The sequence below is a fragment of the Elephantulus edwardii genome, unplaced genomic scaffold (assembly GCF_000299155.1).
Source record: "Elephantulus edwardii isolate Elephantulus edwardi_28Jun2011 unplaced genomic scaffold, EleEdw1.0 scaffold00080, whole genome shotgun sequence".
In the NCBI taxonomy this organism is placed as follows: domain Eukaryota; kingdom Metazoa; phylum Chordata; class Mammalia; order Macroscelidea; family Macroscelididae; genus Elephantulus; species Elephantulus edwardii.
In genome coordinates this window covers 9322784-9347189 of record NW_006399830.1, presented here as the reverse complement: position 1 = coordinate 9347189, position 24406 = coordinate 9322784, and the positions used below count along the sequence as shown (strand labels likewise).

Here is a 24406-nt window from a genome sequence, read left to right as displayed (position 1 = left end):
CGCTCGCCTCGTCGTCGGGCTCCGACAAGGAAGACAATGGGAAGCCCCCGTCCTCCGCCCCGTCCCGGCCCAGACCCCCGCGGAGGAAGCGGCGAGAGTCCAGCTCGGCCGAAGAGGACATCATTGATGGATTTGCCATGACCAGCTTTGTCACTTTTGAAGCGCTGGAGGTAAGGGGGACCCCCCTCCCCCCTTGATTTCCCTTTATGCACGACCCCACTTGGCTGCGCCCGGCTCCGCTTGCCTCGCCCGCCGCGGTCGGGGCTGGCTGTCTTGTCTGTCTGTCTGTCTGGGCTGAGCTCTCATTGTTGGGGGGAGCCGGGGGGCGCGGGCAGTCAGGCGGCAGGAGGGGATCGGCCAGGCGAGCCAGATCTCCTCGCTCCCTCGTCCTCGCTCGCCTCTTCCCTGCGCCCCCTCCCTGCACCCCCTCCTCGGGCAGATGGGCAGAGAGAAAGGGGTGCAGGCATCACAACAATGCGCCCCCCTCCACGGATCGTGCTGCCCCTACTCCTTCCTCGTCTCCCTCCCCAATCATGGCTTCTTGGCTGGTGGAAGTCTCTTTGCTGGGTTTGGGGCGCCCGTGGACGGGGCTCTGTGTGCTGCCCACAGAGCCATATGCTCGTGTGTGTGGACGTGTGTGTGCGCGCGCGGATAGTGTCTGCCTTTCGGGGTGTCCTCGGGACCCGAGACCGAGGGGATTTGGGGGTTGCTGTGCCCTCTCCTCCCCCAGCCTTTTTTTTTTTCCTCTTTTTTTTTTTCCTTGGTGAAGCTGGGGAAGGGGGCGTTTTCTCCTGGTTGGCAGAAAGGAGAAGGGAGGAGGGGAGAGAAGAGGAAAGGGTGGAATAGCTTTCTGTATGCTGGATGGGGCTTCTCTGCGGAAAGGGTTAATTGTAATATTCCTTCTCCACATCCGTATGCACATGTGTGTGTGCACGAGCCATTTAGTTAGAGGACAGACAGATGTACACCAGGGAGGGCGGCTGTGAGCAAAGAATAAAATCCTAGCTGGCATCTGAAGGGCTTGTCACTCAATTGTCCCTCTCCCCTTCCTTTTTGTGTATTCTTCCCCCCCCCCCCAGTGATTGGCTTTGTGCGTGTATATGTGTGTGTCTGTCTTTATCTCTAGAGCACCTGCAGTGTTGATTTGCAAACGCACATTTTCCTGTAGGCTGACCAGCTCCTGGCATGGTGGGCTAGGGGGGCCAAGGCAGGGGGACTGTGTGGCCAAGGGTCAGAGGGAAACTATCCTTGGCTTGCACAGCTCTGATTTGATGCTAGGATTGTCCATTGGCCTCTGTAAATTTCACTGCCCCCACTGCCTCCTGACCCAACCCCCACCGCGCACACACACACACACACACACACACACACACACACAGGCTTTGGGATGCAGAGTTGGTCCAGCTTTCATAAGGACAAGCACAAGGCATGGGTTGGTATCTAGCCTCTGGGGCACCTGGTGTGATGGTTTGAGGTTCCTGCAGGAAACTTTTTTTCCTTTCCCTTTGGTTTCTTGCTGTTATGATGCTATTGTCTCAGATGCTTACATGCTAGTTTGGTTAATAACAGCTGCACACGTTCGAAGGGTTGCTTCTGTGTGATTTGTTTGGGTGTCAGGTTTAAGTGTTTTGAAAAGGAGGCCTCCCTATCAGTGCTGTTCTTTTCTCTTTGAGTGGTGTTTGCTTGAGCTGCTGGTCCTGATGGTAGTGGTGGAAAGGTGACCACTGGTTGGGGGCAGGGAGGGCGGTGGTAATAGTGGTATTGATATTGATCATAGATTTTGGTGTTAGAGGTGGAATTATTTATATTTTGGTTCTAGAACTTGTGGGTTGGTTGACTAAACTGGGTCCAGCACGTCATTTTGAGTGTTGAGACTCATCATTTATCAGGATAATTCCAGCCATGGCTTCCACTTTGCCCTGGTGGGAGGACACTATAGTGTGACCTCTCTCTCATTCTCTCTATGTCTCCTTCTCTTGAAAATGGAATGGAAATGGCAGCATCTATCCTGATAGAAAATGCTGCCTGGAACTGGGTTCCTCATTGCTGACTGGCTTGGTTTAGGACAAGACTGGTAAGAGCTGGTTACAAGTGGTTCTCCTTTCTGTATGCTCACCCTGGGCTGTTTTGTGTCCCTGTTCAGTGTACAAGAGGGGTGTGCAGATCCCAAGAGTGTTTTTGAAGGCCAAGTGGGCATAGAAGTTGTTTGACAGTTGTTTTGTGTTGTATTTTAATCAAGAGATGGCTGGTTGGCCTTGTGAGAGGTAATCTTTATATGTAATCTCCACTTGGCTTTTAAGAGCAAATTTGCCTATTATAGTTTATTAATTTTTAGTGTGGACAGTTCAAAGTGCATGATTAATACCATACCTTTGCTTGCTGTGATGTTTTTCTGCTACTTTTCTAGCTTCAAAGCCGTGGTTAATGTGATCACTTTGAATATCAGAACACTTTCGTATGTAAATATCATGGACATCTGTTTGTGTGAGTCTGAAAGGTCAAAGTTTTTTAAAAGTTCTTTTAAAATTTTCTATTATAGAAAAAAAATGTAGTGGAATAAATGGCAATGTGCCCTACACCCAGGCTCAACAATTTGACATTTATTTCTGTTTATAACTCCAAATGGTAAATACTCAAAAACAAAAAGCATCAAATTCCACAATCTCATTACTAAACCCACACATTAATATTGGTTCTCTGATATTTTCAACTGCCCTGTCAATTTCACTTTTTAATAGGCCTAGCTTTTTGAGGAAAGCTGTAAATAAACTTGGCAGTTCAAATACACAATGGAGTGTAAAAATCACCGTGTATATCTGGTTCTTTGGGGAAAATCAGATTTGTTGCCCTGTTGTTACCACATCCCTGTCCATGCTGGATGGTCAGAACATGTTTCTGTCGTGGTCATTACAATCAAACCTTTGCTGTTCTTCAATACTCAATTTACGGGTCTCTGTCACCAAGACATGCAAAGTGCTTATTAGGAGGTAAGGAGCTTAGCTATGAACTTGGACTGGAATTTGTACTAGAGGGGTATTTGTAAATGTTAAGACTTATTATAGATGCTAAGGGTTACCCTTATTACATAGTGTGTTTTTATGCCTGGTGTTTGGAAATGAAAACAGTTATCACTATATGTCATCAAAGCTGCTGCTTTTGCTATGATGTTGTGATAAGAAACCTGAAAAAGTGGCTGGCCCAGCTAGGCTTACAATTATGCCAGTTCTGGGCAATAGCTGCCAAAGTGGAGAAATGGCATGCTATGAGTGTTAAGGGGCATATTATTTGCCACCATCGTTTTATTCCAAGTATCTGCCTTTAGACTCATCTAATAAAAGACTCCTAACTCATTATCACGTGTACTGATGTGAATGATCTCAGACTAGGTCTCTGTGAGCCTTGATGGCACCTGACAACAGTAGCTATCATTTTACTGTTAATGGGAGTAAACATAATACACTTGCCTAATGAGAACCTACATTTTCATGTCACTTGTTCTTCATTATTGAAGGCCCAGTTTAAGAGGAGGCAAACTTTGGAGGTGATTTTGAAATGGCTCACACTTTGCAGTCAGAGAAGCTGGCTTTGGGAGTTTCATATTCTGCGGGGACACTTGTCTTGAGTAATTGTGCCCTGAAGTTCAAGTGTGTGATTGTGAAGAGTCTCATGATAGAAGATAAGAGGCGAGGTGAGGAGGCTAAAGTTGAGTGTGGTGTTCTTTTCATTATGTAATTGAGAAGCAGAATTACCATTTGGATATGGTCTTATTATTTATTTGGATATTCTTTGAATGGCAGTATAAGAGTGAGTATCTTCAGGTTCCATGCCACTATTTTAAAACTATTTCTCTCTTTTGAAAAATTTTTAAAGTGTTTAGTAGTAAATATAATGTAAAAGGAAATGTCAGGTCCTAGTCCCCCAGTGTACCAGATAATGTTTACTTTCTGTTTTTATTTGGGTTGCTTTCTGTCTAATATAGACTAGGAAGTCAAGCAAAGAACATGGCTGAAAACTCCACTTAGAAAATCCATTATTTCTCCATCCAGACAACAGACTTTTGTATAGCTGGCCAAGAGAAACAGTGATGAAGTTGGTGGAATTAACAGACAAGAGGCCAAGTAGAATTTTGCAGGCTTTAGAAAATCAAAGTTTCTCGTGGCTAGAGATCCAAACCAAGGCATTCATGTGGTCTTCATTTCCTAGCTCAGTTTCAGGGCTTACCCATCTATTGGTCACATAAGCAGGTTGTACAGAATTTTATGTACTTATAAACATGCCACGTTAACAGTCTCTAATAATATTTTATGATAAAATACCACTTAATGACTTATTTTAAAACAATACTAATTGCCTTCCTTGTATTGATTAGCATGTATTTACAGAATTCTTAATACAGAGAAGGCACTGGAAAGACAAATGTAGGGACTACAGAGACATGTAAAATACATACAGCATCTTGAAAAAGTGTGCAGTTTTGTTGATAAAATAAGTCCAGCAACTATGAAATAATTATGAAACAGGCACTTGAGTGCCTAGTAGCAGCTAAGTGCAATAGACTTTCAGGAAAGGAAGAAGGGATAAGCTGAATATTTGAGCAGGCTTCAAGGAGATGGGCCCAAAGGATGGAGCGATCTTGGCAAGTAGGGATGGGATGGCAGACAGGGACAGCAGTGTAAGAAAAGCGGGTGCAATGAGTATGAAGATGCCGGGTGATTAGAACCGGCGTGGAGTGGGTGTAAGGGAAAGGCTGGTAGACATTAGTAAGATGTTGTGTAAGTAAAGAGTGCTTGGAAAGTCAGAAGACCCATTCGTGGTTTGGGCCTCTTAAGTCTGACCTTGGAAAATGACTTTCAAAAAATAATCATTTTTCTCATCTATTGCTTGAGAGATTCGTTTAGAGTAAAGATTGCCAAAGTGGAAGAGAATTTGGCTTTGCATGAGAATGTTCATTGGAGTGTTTAAAGATAAAAATTTAAAAAAAAGGGGATCTACACTCAAAGATATTTTGGACCTTGGTTGGCTAGAAATAGTTAATGTTATGCCTTCTTCTGCCAGACTTTCAAAGTCTTTATTATGATACTGTGAATTTTCAATATCAGAGAGGAGAGTGTGATATGCCTATTTCTGGGTTTTTTTGGTGTTTTGTTTTGTTTTTTTCTTTTAACTACCATATACTTGCATTCTTGGAATTGTAATCCATAATTTATTTACATTTGGAAATGGCTTGGAAAGATCTCAGCGTCTCTTCCAGATCTTGGAACTCACAGATATCAGAGTCTGGGTTGGCTGGTAGACAACTTGGGAAACTAAGTAGAGAACTTTGAGGTTGGTGTGGGAAGCTCAGGTGGAAGTGGCAAGGTGAGAGGACAGGAGGAATGATGGTGGAGAAAGGTTAGTCCACCACTCTCTTCCCACGCCCTCCCCCCCCTTCCCGCTCCCTCCCCTGCCTGGCAGCAACTGTTTCATTAACTATTAGCAACTCCATTATGGAGTGCTTATTGGTGCTTCTCATTAAGAGCTCTTCATTATGATAGCAGGCCAATCTGATGCCACCAAGCTGTCCTCAAGCCAGTGGATTGAGGTCTCTTTGGGTCTCTTCAAGTTTCATATATTAACTGCCTATCAGTGATCTGGAATAGAAGATTGGATAAGAAAAGAGGTTGACACTGGTGTTAAAATTGAGGTTTCAGATGATCTTTCTTCTCACTTATGTATGAAGTGGTAGTTCAAGCAGGGTCAGAACCTCTCTCCTGTTACATAGCTGGGGAAACTGTGGTGCTGTGTTCTTTTGTTGTGTTTTTTCAATTTATCTTTTGAGAAGTTTGGCATTAGACTACAAACTAAATGGGTCAGTCAGTTTCCTGCATTTCACTAAGAATGTGTGCATAGTTTTAGGATCTGAGGAGTTCCTAAATAGTGAGAAAGTGTTCAAAGAGGAAGTTTATTGATAGTGTTTGTGGTTATAAATTCACGTCTTAGTGTATTTACTGGATTACAATATTTTAATGTGTAAGGCAAAGAACCACTTGAGAATTTATGTGAATGAGGTTGAAGGTTATGATGTGACAGTTCCATATGGTGTGTGTTAGCTCTCAAGATTAGCTACTTCAGGCATTTTTTTTGAGGAGTGGGTAGGGGAGAAGTAGATAGGCTGTAAATGCTAATAATTTAAAAAAATTAATCTCTAATTAATTAATTGAGCCCTGAATTTTTCTTAAAAGAATTTTATCCTTTATCCTTAACTGTTGAGAAGCCTTACAAGTAATGAAAATCATAGGAATAAACACAGTTCAGGGAATGTGGAGGTGATAGGGGGACTCTATACACTCTTGGCATTGAATAGCTATCATTTAGTTTGAGAGAATGTTAGGATTAGACTTGGGTCCCCAAACTAAGAAGATAATATTGAAGCTAGCTGACATGGAATAATTTAGGCCTCAAAGACTCCCAAGTTTTGGAAACCTTTGTAAAGCAGGACTGTAACATTTCTCAAGGGTGGGTGGGTGGGGGGTGTGTCTCTACATACATACATATATACATTATACACATGCACAGAAGGTGAGTCTGCATAGTTTGTTGTTTTTTATTTTACCCAGTATAAGAAGGATAGTATACTTAATTCATCCTAATTTTGTGAAAGTGTTTCATGCTGTTTTTCTCCTAAAAAACAGTGCTTTCCCCACCGTCCCAGGATTGCACTTAAACTCAGAATTCTGTATTTAAGAAAAATAACCTGATAAGGGGAAAGCAGTTAATCATTTGAGAAAGTTCAAAAAAATCCTGGTATATTTGAAAATTTGTGTACCTGAAGTTTGGAAGAACAAAATAGTAATTACTTTGGTAAAAATTAGATCAAGAGAGTCTCAGAACCAGTTAGCTGAGACAGGACCCTCTTTCCAACATAGTCTGTGCCTGTTGTATGAATAGATGAATGACGTTTACCCTCAGAGCAGGACATGGAATTTAAGGCTGGTGATACTTTGTCTTCATTCTACTAAACCTGTGCTGTGTTTTTCCTTCATTTCTAATTATCCTGTGGAAAGGAGTGTTTGTATCTTTGTATGTCTTGATATTCAGTCTCTAGGTTATCATTGTAAGGCCACAAAGAGCAGGCTGCTTATGTGCTTGGTAATTGCGATGAGGAGAGCGGAATTGAATTTGACTTGTGGTGGAGGAAAAGAAGAGGCGAATTGAGACTTAATGTGTGTCTGTGCTGTTAGGCCTCATCTATTCATTGCAAAGGGGCCTGTGTTGCCCTCTTCTTTGAAAGTATTTACTTCACCTTCCAAGCTTTGGCACTTCCAGTAGGAACCTTCCTACCTGCCTCCCACCCTCTCTTCACTGAAGTTGAATGACCAGAATTAATGAATCCAGTTGTTGTTGTTGTTGTTATGTGCCGTCGAGTCATTTGCAACTCACAGCGACCCTATGCACAACAGCCCTAAACCCTGCTCTATCCTGTGCCAATCTCATTGCCCCCGACACACCCATCCCAATTACCCCAGTCACTGAATCAATCCACCTCATAGAGGGTCTTCCCCTCCTGTGCTGTCAAATGGGTGTTGTAAAACAAGGTCTTTTTATAAAAAAATCTTTGCAAGTCCTCTTCAACAAGGTGATGAAATCTATGAATCCAGTTAGTCTAAATTTAGCATTTAGGAACCTGTAATTGGGATGTGGACACTTGAGAACTTGAAACTTTTCTCAGGACTCTTTGAGACATGCTGTTGTTGGCTTGTTGACTAGGACTAGCTTTCTCTCAGATTTTTCAATTCCTAGCTGAACACTAGGGTTTGCCTAAACAAACACCACAGCTTATCAGCTCTGTGCAAAGATTTTTTTTAAAAAAAGACCTTATTTTACAACACCCATTTGGTTTGCCACTTCGTGGTACCATACCACTTTGGTAAATTAGAAAACTCATGTGGTGAGATGGATTTATTCAAGAGCTGGAAGTGCCTACAATTTATAAACAGAAGATATAAATACATTCATTTGTGTGACAATACATGAGGAAAGGGGAGGGGGACAAAGAGTGTAGATACTATGTGGTGACTGTTAGGAGAGGCCTTTGAGAGGGACTCTTGGCTTTACACAGCAGCACAGTTTAGGAAGACAAATTGTGACTTGGTTCCTTGGGTGAAATCTGATACTTTTCAACTCTAGCTAAATTCTGAATCCTGGACAGCCTTTTAAGTCATTGCCAGGGTCAAGTTATGATGAGGCCCAAGGGATGCCATTTTCCTTGTCATCTCCAGCCCGACTACAGCACCAAAACAACCTCATGTTAGATTTCTGCAAAGGGTCTCATGGCAGTGGAATAATAGAGTCTTAAAAAAAAAAAAAGAAAAAGAGGAATTAATGAGATTATAGTCCAGCACTGCAATTATTGCTCAGCAGTTATACTAGATTTTCTGTCCCCGTTCTCTTTGTTGATTTATGCTTGCTGGTTAAGTGTTGACTAGAAAGAGGTTCTGAGAGCTCTGGTGGTACAGTGGTTAAATGCTGGGCTGTTAAAAATAAAGGTTAGTGGCTTGATTTTACCACCTGCTCTGTGGAGTAGATTTGGCAGTCTTCTGTCAAGGTTTTGTCTTAAAAAAAACTTCTGAGGCAGTTTATACTGTCTTACCAGAGTCCCTGTTATTAAGAAATTGACTTGAGAGCAGTGGATTTGGATTTTTATCTTAGGTGTGTGTTGTTTTAGTGATTGCTCTTCCAAAGCTAAGTACTAAATAAGAGAATGAAGGTGTTGATTGAATGATGGTTGAACATTATATTGTCACTTTTCCAGCCATGTGCTAGAAATTCTAGCAACTTCTACACACATTGACAAAAAAACTAAACAAACAATCCCCCACGTCTAACTCCCAGGCTCCTAAATGGTGCTTTCCTAAGAAATGATCTTGTATGTTATATTTTCAAGTTGAAATTACACTTTGAGTGGGACAAAATGAGAAAAATGCAGTTGCTACTAGTTATTGCTAAGTGTTGCAAAGTTTTCTCCCTCCTCATTTATTTTGACATGTGAAAAGGATAGTTTTGATATTTGTGTGCAGACTTAAGCCTCAGGAGGTGTGGTTCTCAAGTTAGGACCTAACTATTTTTTAAGTGCTTTCATCAGAGACAGATGTTCTCTTAAGTGATGTACTTCTGCCTCTCGAAAACCCATTCCAGAGAGATTAATTGACCTCAGGACCATACTGTTGGAGGACCTCACCCAGTGATCCTGGGAGCCTTAGTAGCTTCGTGGTAAGGAATTAAACTGCCAGCCCAAGGGGACGTGGTTCAATTCCATCAGCTGCTCCACAGGAGAAAGATGAGCAGTCTCCTTCTGTTGGATTTACTGCCTCTGAGAACATATTGGAAGGTCAGGTGTGGGTTGACTCTGACTTAGTGGTACTCATCAACAACACCCCCCCGCCCCTCGTGATCCAGTGAAACTAGGTGTCTTACTCTAGTTTGTACTTGGGTTCTAAATATTTAAATGCAAAAATAGTAGTACAGATGAAGTTGAACACTAATAATTGTAAAATTTCCCATTTTCCCAAGAAATACTATGTTTATGATTCAATATTAAGAACCTTTAAGAAACATCTCCCCTATAAATCATCCTGTAATTTACTGACATGAACACATCTGAGTTATAGTAGCCTCCTCTATCTACCTATATCTATCTCCCCCTATAACAAGGGTATAAAAGAAAAAAGTATTCAGGTGTTGATGTTAGGATTTTTTTATCTTTCAGTGTCCAGTGGAAAATTAAAATAATTGCTTAGCTGAAAGATGACCTCAGTTGCAACCTACTAAATATTTTAATGTACCTTTTTAGCATATATTATTTCTGAGCCTAACAGTCCAGAGAAGCTGAGAGCAACCCAACAATACTGGTAGTAGAACATTTGAAAACAAGTATACTTAAGAGTATGAGTCACATGGAAGACTTTCTTATTAAACTTTTCTTCTACGGAAGAGTATCTCAAGATATTAAATCCACATGACTGTTGGCTAAGGCACCTTGCTTGTTTATTACCGAACCAGAAAATTTATAACAACTGTTTGTCATGCGTATGTGCTCATAGCCATTCATATAATGAAAAGAAGTTTTCATGAGATTGTAATAACATATCAAGATGGATGTAATTAAAACAGAAGCAGATTGACACCCAAAATTAAATGCAAACCATAAAACTGGGATACCTGAGTACTGTGCCTTGTGCACTAGCTGCAGGGGGCAGGCAGCCAAATATGCAAATAAAAGGACATTGATGAATATTCCTGGATTGTGTGTGGTTGCAGAGAACCCAACTATTTTATTAATCTTTTATCAAACATTGTTTAGATTTGCAGCAGCAATGAGATGTATTAATTTGGCAGACCAAATAGCGTAAGCCCAGAAAGTAGGAAATAATAAAGGGAAGACATGATTGATATACTGTCCTATAAATAATAGCAGACTGACAGAGAGGCTTGAGTAATCTTCAGATCTGTGCTGATGCCATTAATGGAGTTGTTAAACCAGGATGTTTGAGTTGAACTTAAATCAGAGAGGCTACTTCCCTTTTGAAATGCAGGCCTACCTCTAGTTACATTTTGGACTGATGTTGCCAAGATTGGTATAAATCAAATTTTTGTAAATTGGATCAAATGCACCAGTGGAATCTTGCTGTGAAAAATATGAATTCTTTTTATCAAGTACAGTGTTCCTCCTCTCTGCCGGAAGGCTGGGGTTTTGGTAGAGCGGGTCTCTTTAGATAGGCACTGCTTTTTCTGAGATCCTTTTCTGCCTGTGTTCTCTGTGCTCCTGGAAGAGAGTGGCTGTGAGATTTGCATTTTCTGTTTAGGTTTCATATCTCACTAGGTCGGTGCTTCCAGGAATAATTGGTGGTGATTTGAATAAGCCCGCATCATTCAGATTTCAGAGCTTGGTTTTCAAGTGCATGCTAAGGAGGACTTGCGGCTATGAATATGGAATATGATTTCCATATCTGTTCCATTGGGGAGTCCAGGCATGTCATAACCACTTGAGTCATGATTGTACAAAGACACCCTGGATATAATTTTTTCTATATGACAGTTCAGTTTTAAAATTGTAAAGATGCCAAATCCAGGGCTGTATTGTTATTAGGGAAGTCAGTGACATCTGTTATATCTTGTTAACCAGGGGAGGAGGATGCTTTAATCAAAACATCTAATTATGCCCTCTCAACTGATGAAAGATTCTTTGCTAAATTTTTGGAATTGGCTTTAATGGAAGAGGCTGGCCTCTACAGGAACTATGAAGTAAATATGCAGACAGTCTCAAGGTTACAAACAAAATCCTTTCCTTAACTGTATTTTTTGCCTTTAAGTGGGCGTTGTAGGTGAGTTGAGCAGGTGCATAGGTTCTGGTTCTGATGAAGCCTTTACTTTAGTGCAAGAAAAGCCTTGCAGCCTTTTCAGTGATTAAAAAGCTGCCCATGCAGCAAGTGAAAGTGATTGTGGTAAAGAACTTACTTGTGAGTAGGGGTTAGTCTCATGTTTTCAAAGTGGTGAAGGTACATTTACATAACAATAAAGGATTACTAAGAGTTGTCTGTAGGTCTTATGTCTGTTACCTGGACTTCTATACTCTTTTTACTTTGAAAAGATACCGTTTACCATGGTAACATGAATGTGTTTATGTTACTGAATTGATTTTATACTGTGTGTCAAGAATAGGTATTTTGAAAAATTGACCAAACTAAAGTTTTTGTGTTAGGCTTCCCTCCACCTCCCTATCCTTTGAACCCCCAGAGAGTGTTTGTGTTTCCAATGTGATTCTAGTGGTGGCTGAGAGACACCTGGGGAGGGAACAGATGATAATTGGCAGGTGAGAGTTAGGAGGATAATTCTGCCTATATAGAATTAACTGAGAGCTGCGATTTCACACCTGAATATTGAAACCTGCTGTTAAACTGTTGTGTAATAAGCTTGGTCTAAAGCAGAAAAGGACCTTCTTGTTCTGGGTCACATTCAGTTGATGGAATGGAACTGTTTATAAATTTTGAGGTAGAATGTGATTCCAGAAATATTCCCTGTTTTTTTTTTTAAATATTCCCTATTTTTAAATGTTTCCTGCAGTATCTGAAAATATAAAAACCTGAGTTTAACTGGGCATATCTAGATTACTTCTGGTTTCCTTAATCACTTTCTAATAAACTATTTTTGACAGTGTGGTTTTCTACTTTGAATAACTTATACCCTGAGATCTAGCCAATAAAGCTTTCCTTTTAATTTCTATCCAGAATAACTACAGCTATTAATTTTTCCCATAATCACACTACAACAACACAATATGCAATAGTACATTAGCTTTATAGATTATTTTTATGCTTGGATATGGATTAGATTAGCAGAATGCTTTATTTTTTAGCCTTGGGAGTTTTTCAGCTTTCCAAAATGATTTCCCCATAGATTGAGCCTTGAGGAGTGATAGAGAAAGAGAGAGAGAGAGAGACAGACAGACATTGAGACAGAAATATTAAGTTATGTGCAGAGGGAGTTTCTGAGTCTGCTCCTGGCCCTTTTAAATCTCTTAATACAGATAGATTTGTAAGAATGCCCACTTGGATTTCTAGCAGACCCTGTTTGTTCCTTGTTGCTCCTAAACATTGTCTTGGTTATCAAGGATTCTTTAGTTATGACAGCATGCTGTAGATACCTCACCATCTTTTGGGAAGTCTTTTTTTTTTTTTCTTTAAAGCCAGAGCTTCTCTTTAGTCAGGGATGGATGATAGGGGCAGTGGCTGCCCCTCATATGTAGCATATTTTGTTTTGTTTCCTCTGTCACTTCACTGGTTCTCCATTTTACTTAACATGTGACCTTTTGTTAGACCTCCTTACTCAGGTAGATTTCAAGTTTTTGCTGAAGTCAAGGATTCAGACTTCTAACCTAGAGGGTAACCTGTGTCCAACCCAGTACTGCCTTTGAATGGTCTGATCTCATTCAGTTCCTCCAACTGACCACTTGAACTTCCAGAAGGATAAACTGGAAAAGGTTCAGGCATACTTTCACAAGTCACAATGAGTATAAGCTAATTTTCCACAGTAGATTCCTAAGTATTTTCTCTTGTCTGGTTCTAATTTATTCTAGGAAGTGGCACTTCTCTTGGGAATATATTCCACAGTAAAACAGACCTCATTGCTACCGCTGGTGTTTTATTTTTAAAATATATACTAATAAGTCCTTTTCCAAGGAAAGACCCTGTTAAGTAGCTCTTTGCTTCTCTTGATATCTTTATCTCAAAGATACCTGGTGACACATAATCCATTATTTCCTCTGTCATTGTTTCCTTTCATTATTCTAAGCACATTTGCAAATTGTTCTCTCTCATCCCTCCACCCCATTGAGGTTTGTTTATGCTACAAAGAGTATGCTAATGAATGTGACAGTTAGATTTGCTTCGTATGGAAATTCCAACTGTGATTAGAGTCCTGTGAATTCTTGAGCCCTGATACCCTCCAACCCCCCCCCCCACCATCTTCTCTGAGCCAAGATGGCCCTCCATGAAATTCATTCTCATGGTTCAGACCTGGGTGATGACCATGCCTTTGGGGTTAGTATAAAGATTCACTAAGATTTCTGAGTATTTAATGAAGATCTGTCAGGTTAAAACTCTTCCCTTCTGCCTGTCGTCTTGAAGAGAGTGGGCAGTTGATTTTTTGAACTACCATGCTTTAAGACAGACTTTCCTTCTTTTTTAAAAAATGCCTTAATGAGCAGTTGCCCTTTCTGTACAACCAACACGGACACATAACCGAATTCTGCTTTTAACAGAGTTTGTGGTCATAGAAGAGACCTAAATCAAAGCATGATCTTTGAAAGAAAACTACTTACCATCAAAATCGAGCATAAAAAGGAAGCACACTTTTAATTAAAGGGTGTTGATTTTTTTTTTAAGTAACTGTTACACTGTAGTTTATTTGTAGACTACAAATGCAGTTCTGCATTACTGCTGTAGGGCCTCTGTTGAGTTGTAAATTCCTGGGTCAGAACGGTGTGTTTTTAACTCTTCCTTTTGTCATGCCTAGCTGGTAATACCCCCATTGTGATTGTTTTGATTAAGGAAACATGGTGTGAAGATGGGCATGCAGATATAGGTGTTAGTTTTGCTGGACAAGTTAGTACTGCTGTGTTTACTGTTGACAGGTGAACATTGCTTTAGTATTCCAAGTACATTTCTTCATCTGCTGCCTATATTTCATCAGTACTTTTTTGTTGTTGTTGTTAAGTATGATGTACCTGGGATTATGAACAGAAAACTGTATGCTCTGGCTGGTTTGGAAATTGCACTGTTGAAATACAGCCCATCTGGCCATTGTGAAATGGTTAGTGCTGCATATAATTGCCTTCTCAATGATGTGCTTTGTCATTACTTCCATCTTCCAAGATGCAGTCCTGTAGCATGCTGACAGCAGTGGCGTCATTAGAAAACATATGGACATGCAAAAGCATTACACTGTCTTTAGTTAAAGGATTGGATTACAGTATTAGAGGATGGGTCACTACACTTTCAATCGATAACTCTTGCTTAGTTCAGCATTGCTAGACTGGATGATATAGATTAGCACAGGCCCTATTGTTTGCCTAGTATAATTCATGTCATCCCCACAGTTATGAGGAAGTGCTTTAGCTGTGCATGAGATCCAGCACAGTGTTGTAGCTAGCAGGTTTCTCTGGAGTGTTTTCTTCTCACTGTTCATGCCTTCCACCCTCCTGCCTTAGAAGCGGTGGGATTACTGCTGTCTGGTGGTGGCTCAGTGACGCAGAGGAATGTGTGACAGGGCGTGGAAAGAGACTGTTCCCTCGCTTGCCTCCTCTTGGGCTTGGATCTCCTTTCGAGCCTTCCAGATAGACCTGTTAATCCTTAATCTGTCGTCTGGTTGTAGAGATTTTAGGGATGTGGTTGTTTTGATGTGCTTTAGATATTCAGAGCCATTTATATAGCTGACACTAAATATTAAGTGAAGTTACAGAATGGAAAGTCACTGGCCAAATGCAGTGTTTTTCTTTGGAATTTACCAAAAGTAAAGGAGTTCTGGTGGCGTAGTGGCAAGAAGCTGCACTGCAATCGTAAAGTCATGTGGTTCAAGTCCACTAGGTGCTCTGTGGGAGAAGGATGGGCAATTAACTGCCACTGAAAACCCGCCGGAGAGTCAGCTATAGGTCAGAACTTACTGAATGGTACCCAACAACAGTGTACTAATTGATAGGTGGGCAGTTCAAACTAACTAGCCATTCTAAGGAACAATTTGCTCTTAAAAAGGTTTACAGCTTCAGAAACCCTTTGGGTAGTTTGGTTTATCTCTTGGGGCTGTTGTGAGCTGGAGTCTAGTTGACAGCATTGTGTTTGGCATGTTTAGTTTAATATGACCTTGTATACTTTAAGAGCTGTGAGGAACCTTGGAGATCTTTTTGGACAGTGGTTTTGAGGAACCTTAAGGGACATAGTCAAGTGAGGGAATGTCCTGACCAGACAGACTCAATGTTTACCTGTTTTACATGGTAATATTCCCTTTGGGAAGAAAAAAAGCATCTGAGTTTTTTGGTTGTTATTCGTTCAGGAGCTATTTATTTGAGAGCTTCTGCCCAATATGTGGCCATTGTTACAAGCTCAGGAAATGCCATCGTAAATAACACTTCAGTGTGTCCAGTTGATGTTCTAGTAGAGGTAGCGAGGGGGCACATACTATAAAAAACCCAAATGTAAATAAATACATGAAGTAGAGATAATGTAGAAAACCAGGTCAGGAGATAGTGAGAAATTGTGTATGTGTGTGTATTGTGCACATGGTAGTTTATTGAAGGTGCTTTAGGGAAGGCACCTTTGAGGAAGGTAGTTGGGACAGGCACTTGAAAATGAAGAAGCAGGACGATATGAGGATAGCCAGAGGAAGGGCATTCAGAAAGGAGGAAAAACCACCAAGGCAGCCTTGAGGGAGGATTACTTGGTGTGTTTGAGCAACTGTGAGGAAGTCATGTTTGCTAGAATGGAACCACAGAGCCAGGGAGGGGGAGATGACTGTAGTAATTTTGGCCTTTAAATCTGAGTGTGATGAGAAACATTAAAAACAAACTACCCAGGTCTCTCATTTTTCAACCAAAGAGAGTTTTTGAACTTGCCAAGGATTCCACAGCTTGTGTTAAAAACAAACCAGATCTAAACCTCAGATGTTCTTTTCCCTGTTGTACCTTACTGCCACCATCCCAGCCCTTCCAGGCAGTTTGGGACATTTTTTTTTTCAGACAAGAAAAAACAAAACAAAAAAAAACCAAACCTATCTTGTTTATGGATGTAAAACACTTTCCAGGAATCTACAGACTTTCAGTGTTCGGTTACTACAGATTTGGAAATAGCTTTGCTCTTTGTCCTTGAATCCAGTGCCGTGTGATGGATAATTTAATAACAGCAGCACTGACAATAACAGTTTTAATAATGGCTAATATTTATCAAGGTTTGTTGTGTGGGATACTTGCTGAGCTCAGAGCTGTACTTACTGTATCAGGTTTTACCCTCACAGCAGCCCTGTGAAGTCAGTAACATTCTGGCTTCTGAGGTAAGGAAACTGAAGTTCAGAAAAGTTCATTGACTTCCCCATGGTCAGGTGGCTAGAAAGTAGTGCAGTTAGGATTTGAGGCCCAATCTTCCGTCCCCAGGACCTGAACTGCTCCCCTGATGAAGAGGAGGGAAGGATGTACACCTGCTTCTGCATAAACTTTTCTTGGAATTATCACTCAACATCCACGGTTTTGAGAATTCCTAGAGTGAGACTTTATGAATAATAGTAGGGGTAAGGGCTGTCTTTAAGCTTTAGGATTAAGTGGAGGAAGGAGAAAGTGATAAAATTTCATTTTTGGATCATCATCATCATCAGGGAAAAAAAGAATCTCAGTCTGGAAAAAGCCCTTTAAAATTTTGAGCTTTTATGCAAAGAATTATCTAAATTAAATTTTTTAAAAAGGCAGACAACAAACCCACTGTAAGACCGTATTTTGTAAGATTTTGTCTTGCTAAGGTGGGTTTTGACTTTTGGTTACGCATTGGTGGGATTAAGATGGTTGTTTTGGAAAGGATAAAACACTTTGCTCTTCCAAGTGACATTTCCTGGTGATGTAGTAGTTAAAAAAGCTTGCTTAAAGAGCAGTGGTTCAAATCCACTAGCCTCTCCACAGGAGGAAGAGGGACAGTTTGATTCTGTAAGGATGCCTAGCTTTGGAAATGCTGTGCGGTACTTAGATTCTGTCCTGTAAGGTCCCTGTGAATGGGATTGACTCGATGGCAGTGAGTGGATGTGTCTAGAAATCAGTGGGTCCTGCTTATTGCATAATCTGGTAGATTGAGAGGCTAGTTTTTTGTGGACCTAAATCAGCAGGTTTGTGAATAAGGACAAAGATTTCTGAGGATACCTGGAAGTGAAGATTATACCAAAATTCATGTAAATGAGAAGGAATATAGCACGGAAAGCATTTATTTGTCACCTTCACCTCCTTCATCACTTCGCTTGGTCTTCTGCTCCCCTGGTCCTCTAATATTGGAGAAAGGATTTGATAGTAGTAATGTTGTCCTAACAGTAATGGCTTACACATGTTGAGTGCCTAGGATGGCCTAAGTATTGTTCAGTTTACCTAAATCAGCTGTCATATTCACAGTAGGCCTTTGAGGTGGGGTCTCTTAAACCAACAACCCAATCCACTGCCATAGAATTCATTCTGACTCATACCAACCCTAGAGGGATGGTTATCTCTTAGAGGAGGAGGAGGAAACGGCACAGATTTTAAGCTCAGAAAGCTCTGGCTTCAAAACCTGATTTGGACATGGAGCTGACCCCACCCACAGCCACCCACTTGTTTGTGACTCAATAGGGACCTTGTTTGTAATAACACTCGCACTGCTGTCTGTCAGTTTTGAATCATAGTGACCCTCCATGGGATTCCGGGGCTGTGAATCTTAGAGGAGGCTTCTCATCCTTCTCTCTCAGAGCAGCTGATAGATTTGAACCACTGAGATAAGCGGCATAACATAATACAGACCATCAGAGCTCTTTATGGTCCTTAAAGGTTTTATTTTTGTGTTTTACCAGAGTTTTTAGCCCCATCCTCCTTTCTTTTCCTTGGATGATGACTTCAGAGTCACTGTAGGCTGCCATTTCATTATGAGAAAATAGAGATCTAGAAACTTAACTATCCTGGTTGACTTGTGAATTGGTGGTGGCACAGTGATACGAAACTCAGATTTCCTGCATGTAGGCCACTGTTTTCTCAAGGATTGCACCCATTTAAAAAAAAAAAGTATCATTGGATTGTACAATTTGTTGGGTGGGGAGGGTGGTGAGGGAAATTGAAAGAATTTGTTTGAATTTGTATTAGAATTTTGTAAATAAACTAGTAAAAAAAGTATTGTAAACGTTGAACTAAAATGCCATTCATTTCATTTGTGTCACCTGTACCCCTATGGATGAAATGGGTGGAAATCGTTAGGTTGCTTTGAGATTTTTTTACTCTGAAATGAACATTTTTACTCTGGAAATGAACATTTTCCTTGGGTGTTGTGTGGCCTACCCTTTGTAGTCTGGGAAAGTCCGTGGGGAAAAGCGTATAGGAAACACAACAGCCATCTTCAGTCTTGAGTTTTGTGTGCTCTGTGGGTTCTTGAAAAGGCAAGTGTTTTTTGATCGTTTTTGCAAGACCTTAAGTTAGTTATAAACAGAAGTTAAAAATAATATGTCTAAATGGGAGTGAGGTCGGGTAGACGAAGAGAACTAAGCTGCTTTTTACTACGTTTTGATTTCTGCCAGATAACATTTTTAAAAATGAGAATAGAAGGAACCACCTTGATTTTTTGTGGTTTAGTGTCTCCTACACCCTTGCTTTTTGTTTTGTTTGTTTTTCTTTTGGTCTGTGATTCCTTTTGTTGTAACCTCTTTCCTAGGCTAATGCTTTGTTTAAAAACAAGTGCTCCGGTATTCTAAAACAAATTATCCAGCAGGCTTCCTGATTGTGTGCTCAGATAAAAGACCCCAGGGTAGTGCTCTTTCTATCTTTGAATTGAGGTTTGTCTGTGCATGCCTGTGAGCAAAATGCAGTTTCCAACCCAGATTAATGTGGTTATCTAAAACCAGAGCATGTACATTTGAAAGGGAAATGTGGATTGGATTTAACCCTTCAAAGGGCCCCAATGGGGAGACTTGGCCGAGCAGCAACACCAAGGGCTCCAGTTTGGCTTTGAGTGAAATGACTTTGGCCTTGTCATTACCTCTCTGGAAGTACAAGCTTTCAGTGACACATTCTTAGGTTCCCAGAGTATGTGTGGAGACATGCATGTACAGTTTTTGCTAATGACCCTGAATCCCATGTGGCCAAAGACAACTTGATTACACAGTTTCTACTCTTAAGCTTGCAGGCTGGGGCTCCCAGTAAGAGTTCCACAATGATTTTAACATACAGGCTTCCTTTTAGAGGAGATGCAAAGAATAGCCAATCAAAACTGTGGCCAAGTGGTTTTGATGTTTGATGACTGACTAACCTTTCAGCTAGTAAAGCTTTTGTGAACTTCCCCCCTTAAATAATTACTCTGTCATCTCTGTGCATCTGGAGAATCTGCATTGGGAGGTTTCAAACTATTTTCTGCCTTTATGTTGTGGTTCTTAAACAGCCACACGCCTGTACTCCCAGGATAGTGTATTAGACACAAGATTCCTGGGCTCTGTCTCTGATCCACTAAAGCATCTCCCGCTGGAACAGTTGTTTTGTTTTTTTAACTGGCTCCCCTCCCTAGGGTGTTCTTTCACACCAAGTCCCTGGACTGGAAGGTTTGCAATGACTATTGTAGAAAAGGCTTTTGAATGTTTTATTGAGGAGAGGGTATGTTGATGGCTTCATAGAATTAATTTGCACACTGCCAAAGCTTTTCTTAAAAATAATGAAACAGATGCATGTGAGTTTTAAAAATTTACAGTAAGATAGGATACGTTAAAAAAATAATAAATCACTTATTGAACACTGAAGGAACCAGAACTCAGATCAGGAAATAGAACATTGCCAAAAACCGTTTTATGTTTTTTTACATTCTTTGAGTTTATTCTTCAAGTCCAAAGAATTTGGGCATGTAAGTTTGACAAAATACTGTCCATAAAGGACAAGGTAAAAGGAAAAAAAGGTTTTTCCGTACTAGGCTTTTAACCATTCAGTTTCTGACAGGGACTGTCTATTAACACTCACAGAATATGTTAAGATTAGCCTCTAAGATCTATTCTGAAATCTAATTTACTGAAGATATTCTCATGATAGTTTTTGAAAAATGCATAAGGACAGATTACCAGTCTTGGCAGTTATGCCTCCAGTAAACAAATGAGTCTTGTCGTTACTGCCCTGGAAACTTAGCAAACATGTCTCAGTAGGCAAGTATCTTTATCTGGTACATGATGAAAGGGGGTTTCTTGGTTAAAAAAGAAATAAAAGGAATTCCTCCCTTCCCCTATCCTCCTTAGAATAATCTTGCTTCCATTCCATTCCACAGAAAGCATTTAAAGCAAAAGGGAGTAATAAAATTTCTCTCTTGACATTGAAGAATCACTCACTAGCATCTTAGTGGGACAAATTGTAGTTGTACTAACCAGGAAACTGGCTTGTTTGTTCTCTTGGAAGGAGATGCTTTTGGAAGGGACAGTAGCTGGGTGAGGGTGATGAGAGAGAGCTGTCCACAGCCCTGCTTTTGTGACTAATAATTGCCTGCCAGCAGCTACACATCTGTCTTCCCAGAAAGCTGCCTCCCTTTCCCTGTCCGACACTTTCCAGTCTTGGTGATCTACAATATTGAGAGAGCAGGTGAAGAGACTCCAATCACCCTGTGCTGAATGGCTTTCCGCCTTTCCAAAAGTACACCAGAGGCTTGTTTTGTTACAGTACATTGATTAAATAAATATTCCTATGTGTGCAAAGGACCTGAAATCTGTTATGTGCTCTCGGCAGTTATCTCTCCATTAGTAGCAGAGGAAGTGTTATTGGTGGTTTTCTCCCCTCTGGCCTTTTCCCCTCCTCTTCTCCTCTACCATATGGATTCTCAGAGGTGCAAGTAGAAGATATATTACCTGACCTTTGTTTCCAGGTGCATGTGAGTGGGAGGGGTGTGTAATGATGCGCTCTGGTGCGGCCTGCCAATGGGGCAGTGACCAGGGTGTGTAGATTAGAGGAGAGCTCTGGTGATTTTGAGTTGGATTCTTTCCTGCTTTGGTATCACCAGACCTAGAATCTCCCCTTCAGCTCTTAGCAGATCTGTCAGATTAGCTTCCTTAAACTTACTTGTGTGTCTTGTGTTAGATGTGGAAGTTACAGAACATACATAAGATGGTAGATCTGTTTTGCTTATTTTCAGGTTTTCTTGGAAGAACCAGAGAGACACTAACCTTTGGGGCCCTATAGAGCAATGGGAGGGCCTCACGAGGGACCCAGGAGTGGAATGGGAGAATGCTGTTCTGGTGGGTTTACATTGTTTTTGGAAGCAGAGAGGTGTGAGGAGAGTGGGTAGTGGTTAACATAGTAAGTGAAAAACTATCCTCTGTCTTTAAACTAAAGTTCCTCAGTAACAATGCCTGATTAGTAAGACAGGTGTGAAGGGAACGGTATTTTCCTTTTCTTATATATTTTATTTTATTTTTATTTAAAAATTCTTTAAAAGGATACAGATCCAAGAGGGAGGAGAGGAAGAAAGAAGACGTGAGAATGACTCAGAGGAAATGGGGGTTGTGGAAAAGACACTGTGAGGAGTATTTTGGTGTGAAGGAAGTGGTGTAGATAGAGAAGTGTGACTGAAGGGAGGTGTCAAAATATTAGCAACATCTACTGCTACAGAGTGGGACCCCTTGGATCGAAACAAGACGGATGTCCCTATATTAGCTATGACATGATCTTGTAGTGATGTGCATGGTAGTGACACAGGTAAACTATTGGGGTAGGTAAAAGGAAATCTCTGTGTCTCTTCCAACTGACTGTGGGTAATTAGTTGGAAATGACATTAACCTGAGCTTAATTGTAATTTTGCATAGTTAACAACATACCAGCTGTTCACTGTGTTCTCCCTGCTAGTGTGACATACTTTGTTTTTTGCCATCTTTTAAGCTCTGGTTTTCTGTGCTGCATTCTTTGGACCTCTCTGTGCTGTGCTGTCCACAGCTCCACAGTTGAGCACTAATGTAATTTGTTTTGGTGACCACTCCGTGAAGGGCTTGAGATGGACTTGATTTTTGCTAATTCATTGGCTTCTTGAGAGACCGCATTGGAGAGTAACCAGAGATGAGCATGGGTGATGGGGAAACTTCTTGTATTTTGCGTTCCTCCACAGTCTTTAGTTTATGACATAAATAATATGGATAATTCCAGACCTTTCAAAGGTGCTCAAAATACCAAGCGAACAAGCCTAAAGAGAAGTTAATTACTGAATAGTGATTGCTCTGATATAACCAATTATTGGATCATTAAATGTTTATTACCTTTTATATGCTCCTTTCCCCCATAAGGGCAGTTTCTTTTTTAAGTCATTAAGATGGAAATGGGATCTTAAGAAAAAAAATTCTGCTTAAAATTTTCCTTGAGACTGAAGTATTGAAAAGGTCTTGTGTGATCTGACAGCTGAATAGCCTGTTTTCCTTTCATCTGTGGAATTATCAATTAATGAAATTTATTGCCTGAGCAGAGTAAATAAGATTCGTTTTGCTCAGAAAGAAAACAAAGGCAAAACATTAACCTTCAAATGCTGTTTAATATTAAAGTATAATAATAAGAACTCTGGAAAATCAAGTCTTCTTGAATGATAGGACGCTCACGATTAACCGTAATTCATAGCTTTTCTTGAGCTGCTATACTGTTTAGACACGTGAGGATTACAGAGAAGGCATGGGGTTCTAGCCTCACATGAAGATTAGTAGTGCACTTAACCAGATGCTTAAGTATCATTTTTGAAATATAGAAAGTTAGAGTGCTTAGAGGCACAGGTACTTTTCTGTAGGAGGGAGGTGGCTTGTAAAGGGGGACCTGAGTCTTGGAATGGAGACAATCTGTATATTAAATGTTAGGGGTAGGGTAGTTATGAAGAGAGCCAGTTTTGAAAACTGTTGTGTACCAGCATGTCTGGAGTCCTTAACTACTTGAGTTCACATCCCAGCTTTGCCAGTTATTAGCTGTGTGACCTTTTGCCTTGGTTTTCTCCTTTATAAAATGGAGCTGTAGTTAATGCAGCCGCCACAAGGTTCTGAAGCCTTAATAAGCTAATATTTCTACTGTGCTTATGACGTCATCGAGCACGCTGGTGGTAGGTGGTGGTGGTCTAATTGTTGTGGGATAATGAATTCTTTCTAGGGGAGATGGTGTTTAATTGGATGCTGTGGAAAGAAAAGCTGTTACAGGCATTTCTCGTATTGTCATGTGTACTCACTTACTTACAGTGCCTGTGGTAAAAGATGACAAAGGGCATTTACAAACATTTATTCTCAGCACCACCTTTTAAAGCCAGAAGACTGCTGGTGCATGTTCTCCAGAGGTGTGAAAGGCTTAGGGGAGGAAGGCACCAACGACACCCTTTAACTCAAGTGTGTTTAGAACCTGGCTTTATTGTAGGCAAATCAGACCAGTGGAGGCAGGAAACTTTGACATCTTTTAAATATTATTTGTCAGTTTTAGTTTAAAAGTCATATTTGAAAGTGAAATGTATTATGGCAAATAACGTCAGAAGGCTGTTTCCTGTAGTTTTTAGCAATATTGAAGCATCCTTATTCTGACAAATTCTAAACAGTATTTCTAGAAGAAACATTTTTATTCCTAAATCAGAACCTCAAAACTCAATCACATTTGCTTTAAATTTATAAAATCATGCTATTTTGATGTATATCTCTGGCTATTATCTCTGTTGTGTAGAAAAGAGGAGGGAAGTTAGTATATGAGAAGCGGGTGGGATATCACAGTGTGCTGAATTTGGATAGAATATGGGTCTCTGTGTGTGTACATGTTTTGTTTTACTATGTTATGCCATTTCACTATTCTAAGCAAGGCACTTGACGTCTGAGTCCTGAAATCCATAGTGAGAAGGCTTTTGGAGCTGAAGGTTCACACGGTTTAGGGGAGTCTCGGAGTCAGTAAACTACACAGTTCTCATGTAGGTTACACTCAGAACCAAACCTGTTGCCTTTGACGCATTTCTTTTCATAGTGACCCTGTCACAAGTAAAATCACCCCATAGAATTTCTAAGTCTTTGTAAATCTTTGTGAAAGCAGACTGCCACATGTTTCTACTGCATAGTTGCTGCCAAGTTCAAACTGCCAATATTTTGGGTGGCAGCCAAATGCGTAACCACTGTGCTGTCAGATCATCTTGGTTGGATACAGATAAACTTGTATATG

The 24406-nt window shown here is 40.6% G+C and overlaps 1 protein-coding gene across 1 annotated transcript in view; it reads left to right on the top strand.

The window, feature by feature from the left end:
* The window catches only part of AUTS2 (autism susceptibility candidate 2), a 1255025-nt gene that overhangs the window by 864 nt on the left and 1229755 nt on the right, over window positions 1-24406 (top strand). The window contains exon 3 of the mRNA XM_006889779.1: window positions 3-170. Coding sequence (XP_006889841.1) covers window positions 3-170 — 168 coding nt within the window. The remainder of the gene's footprint in view (window positions 1-2; window positions 171-24406) is intronic.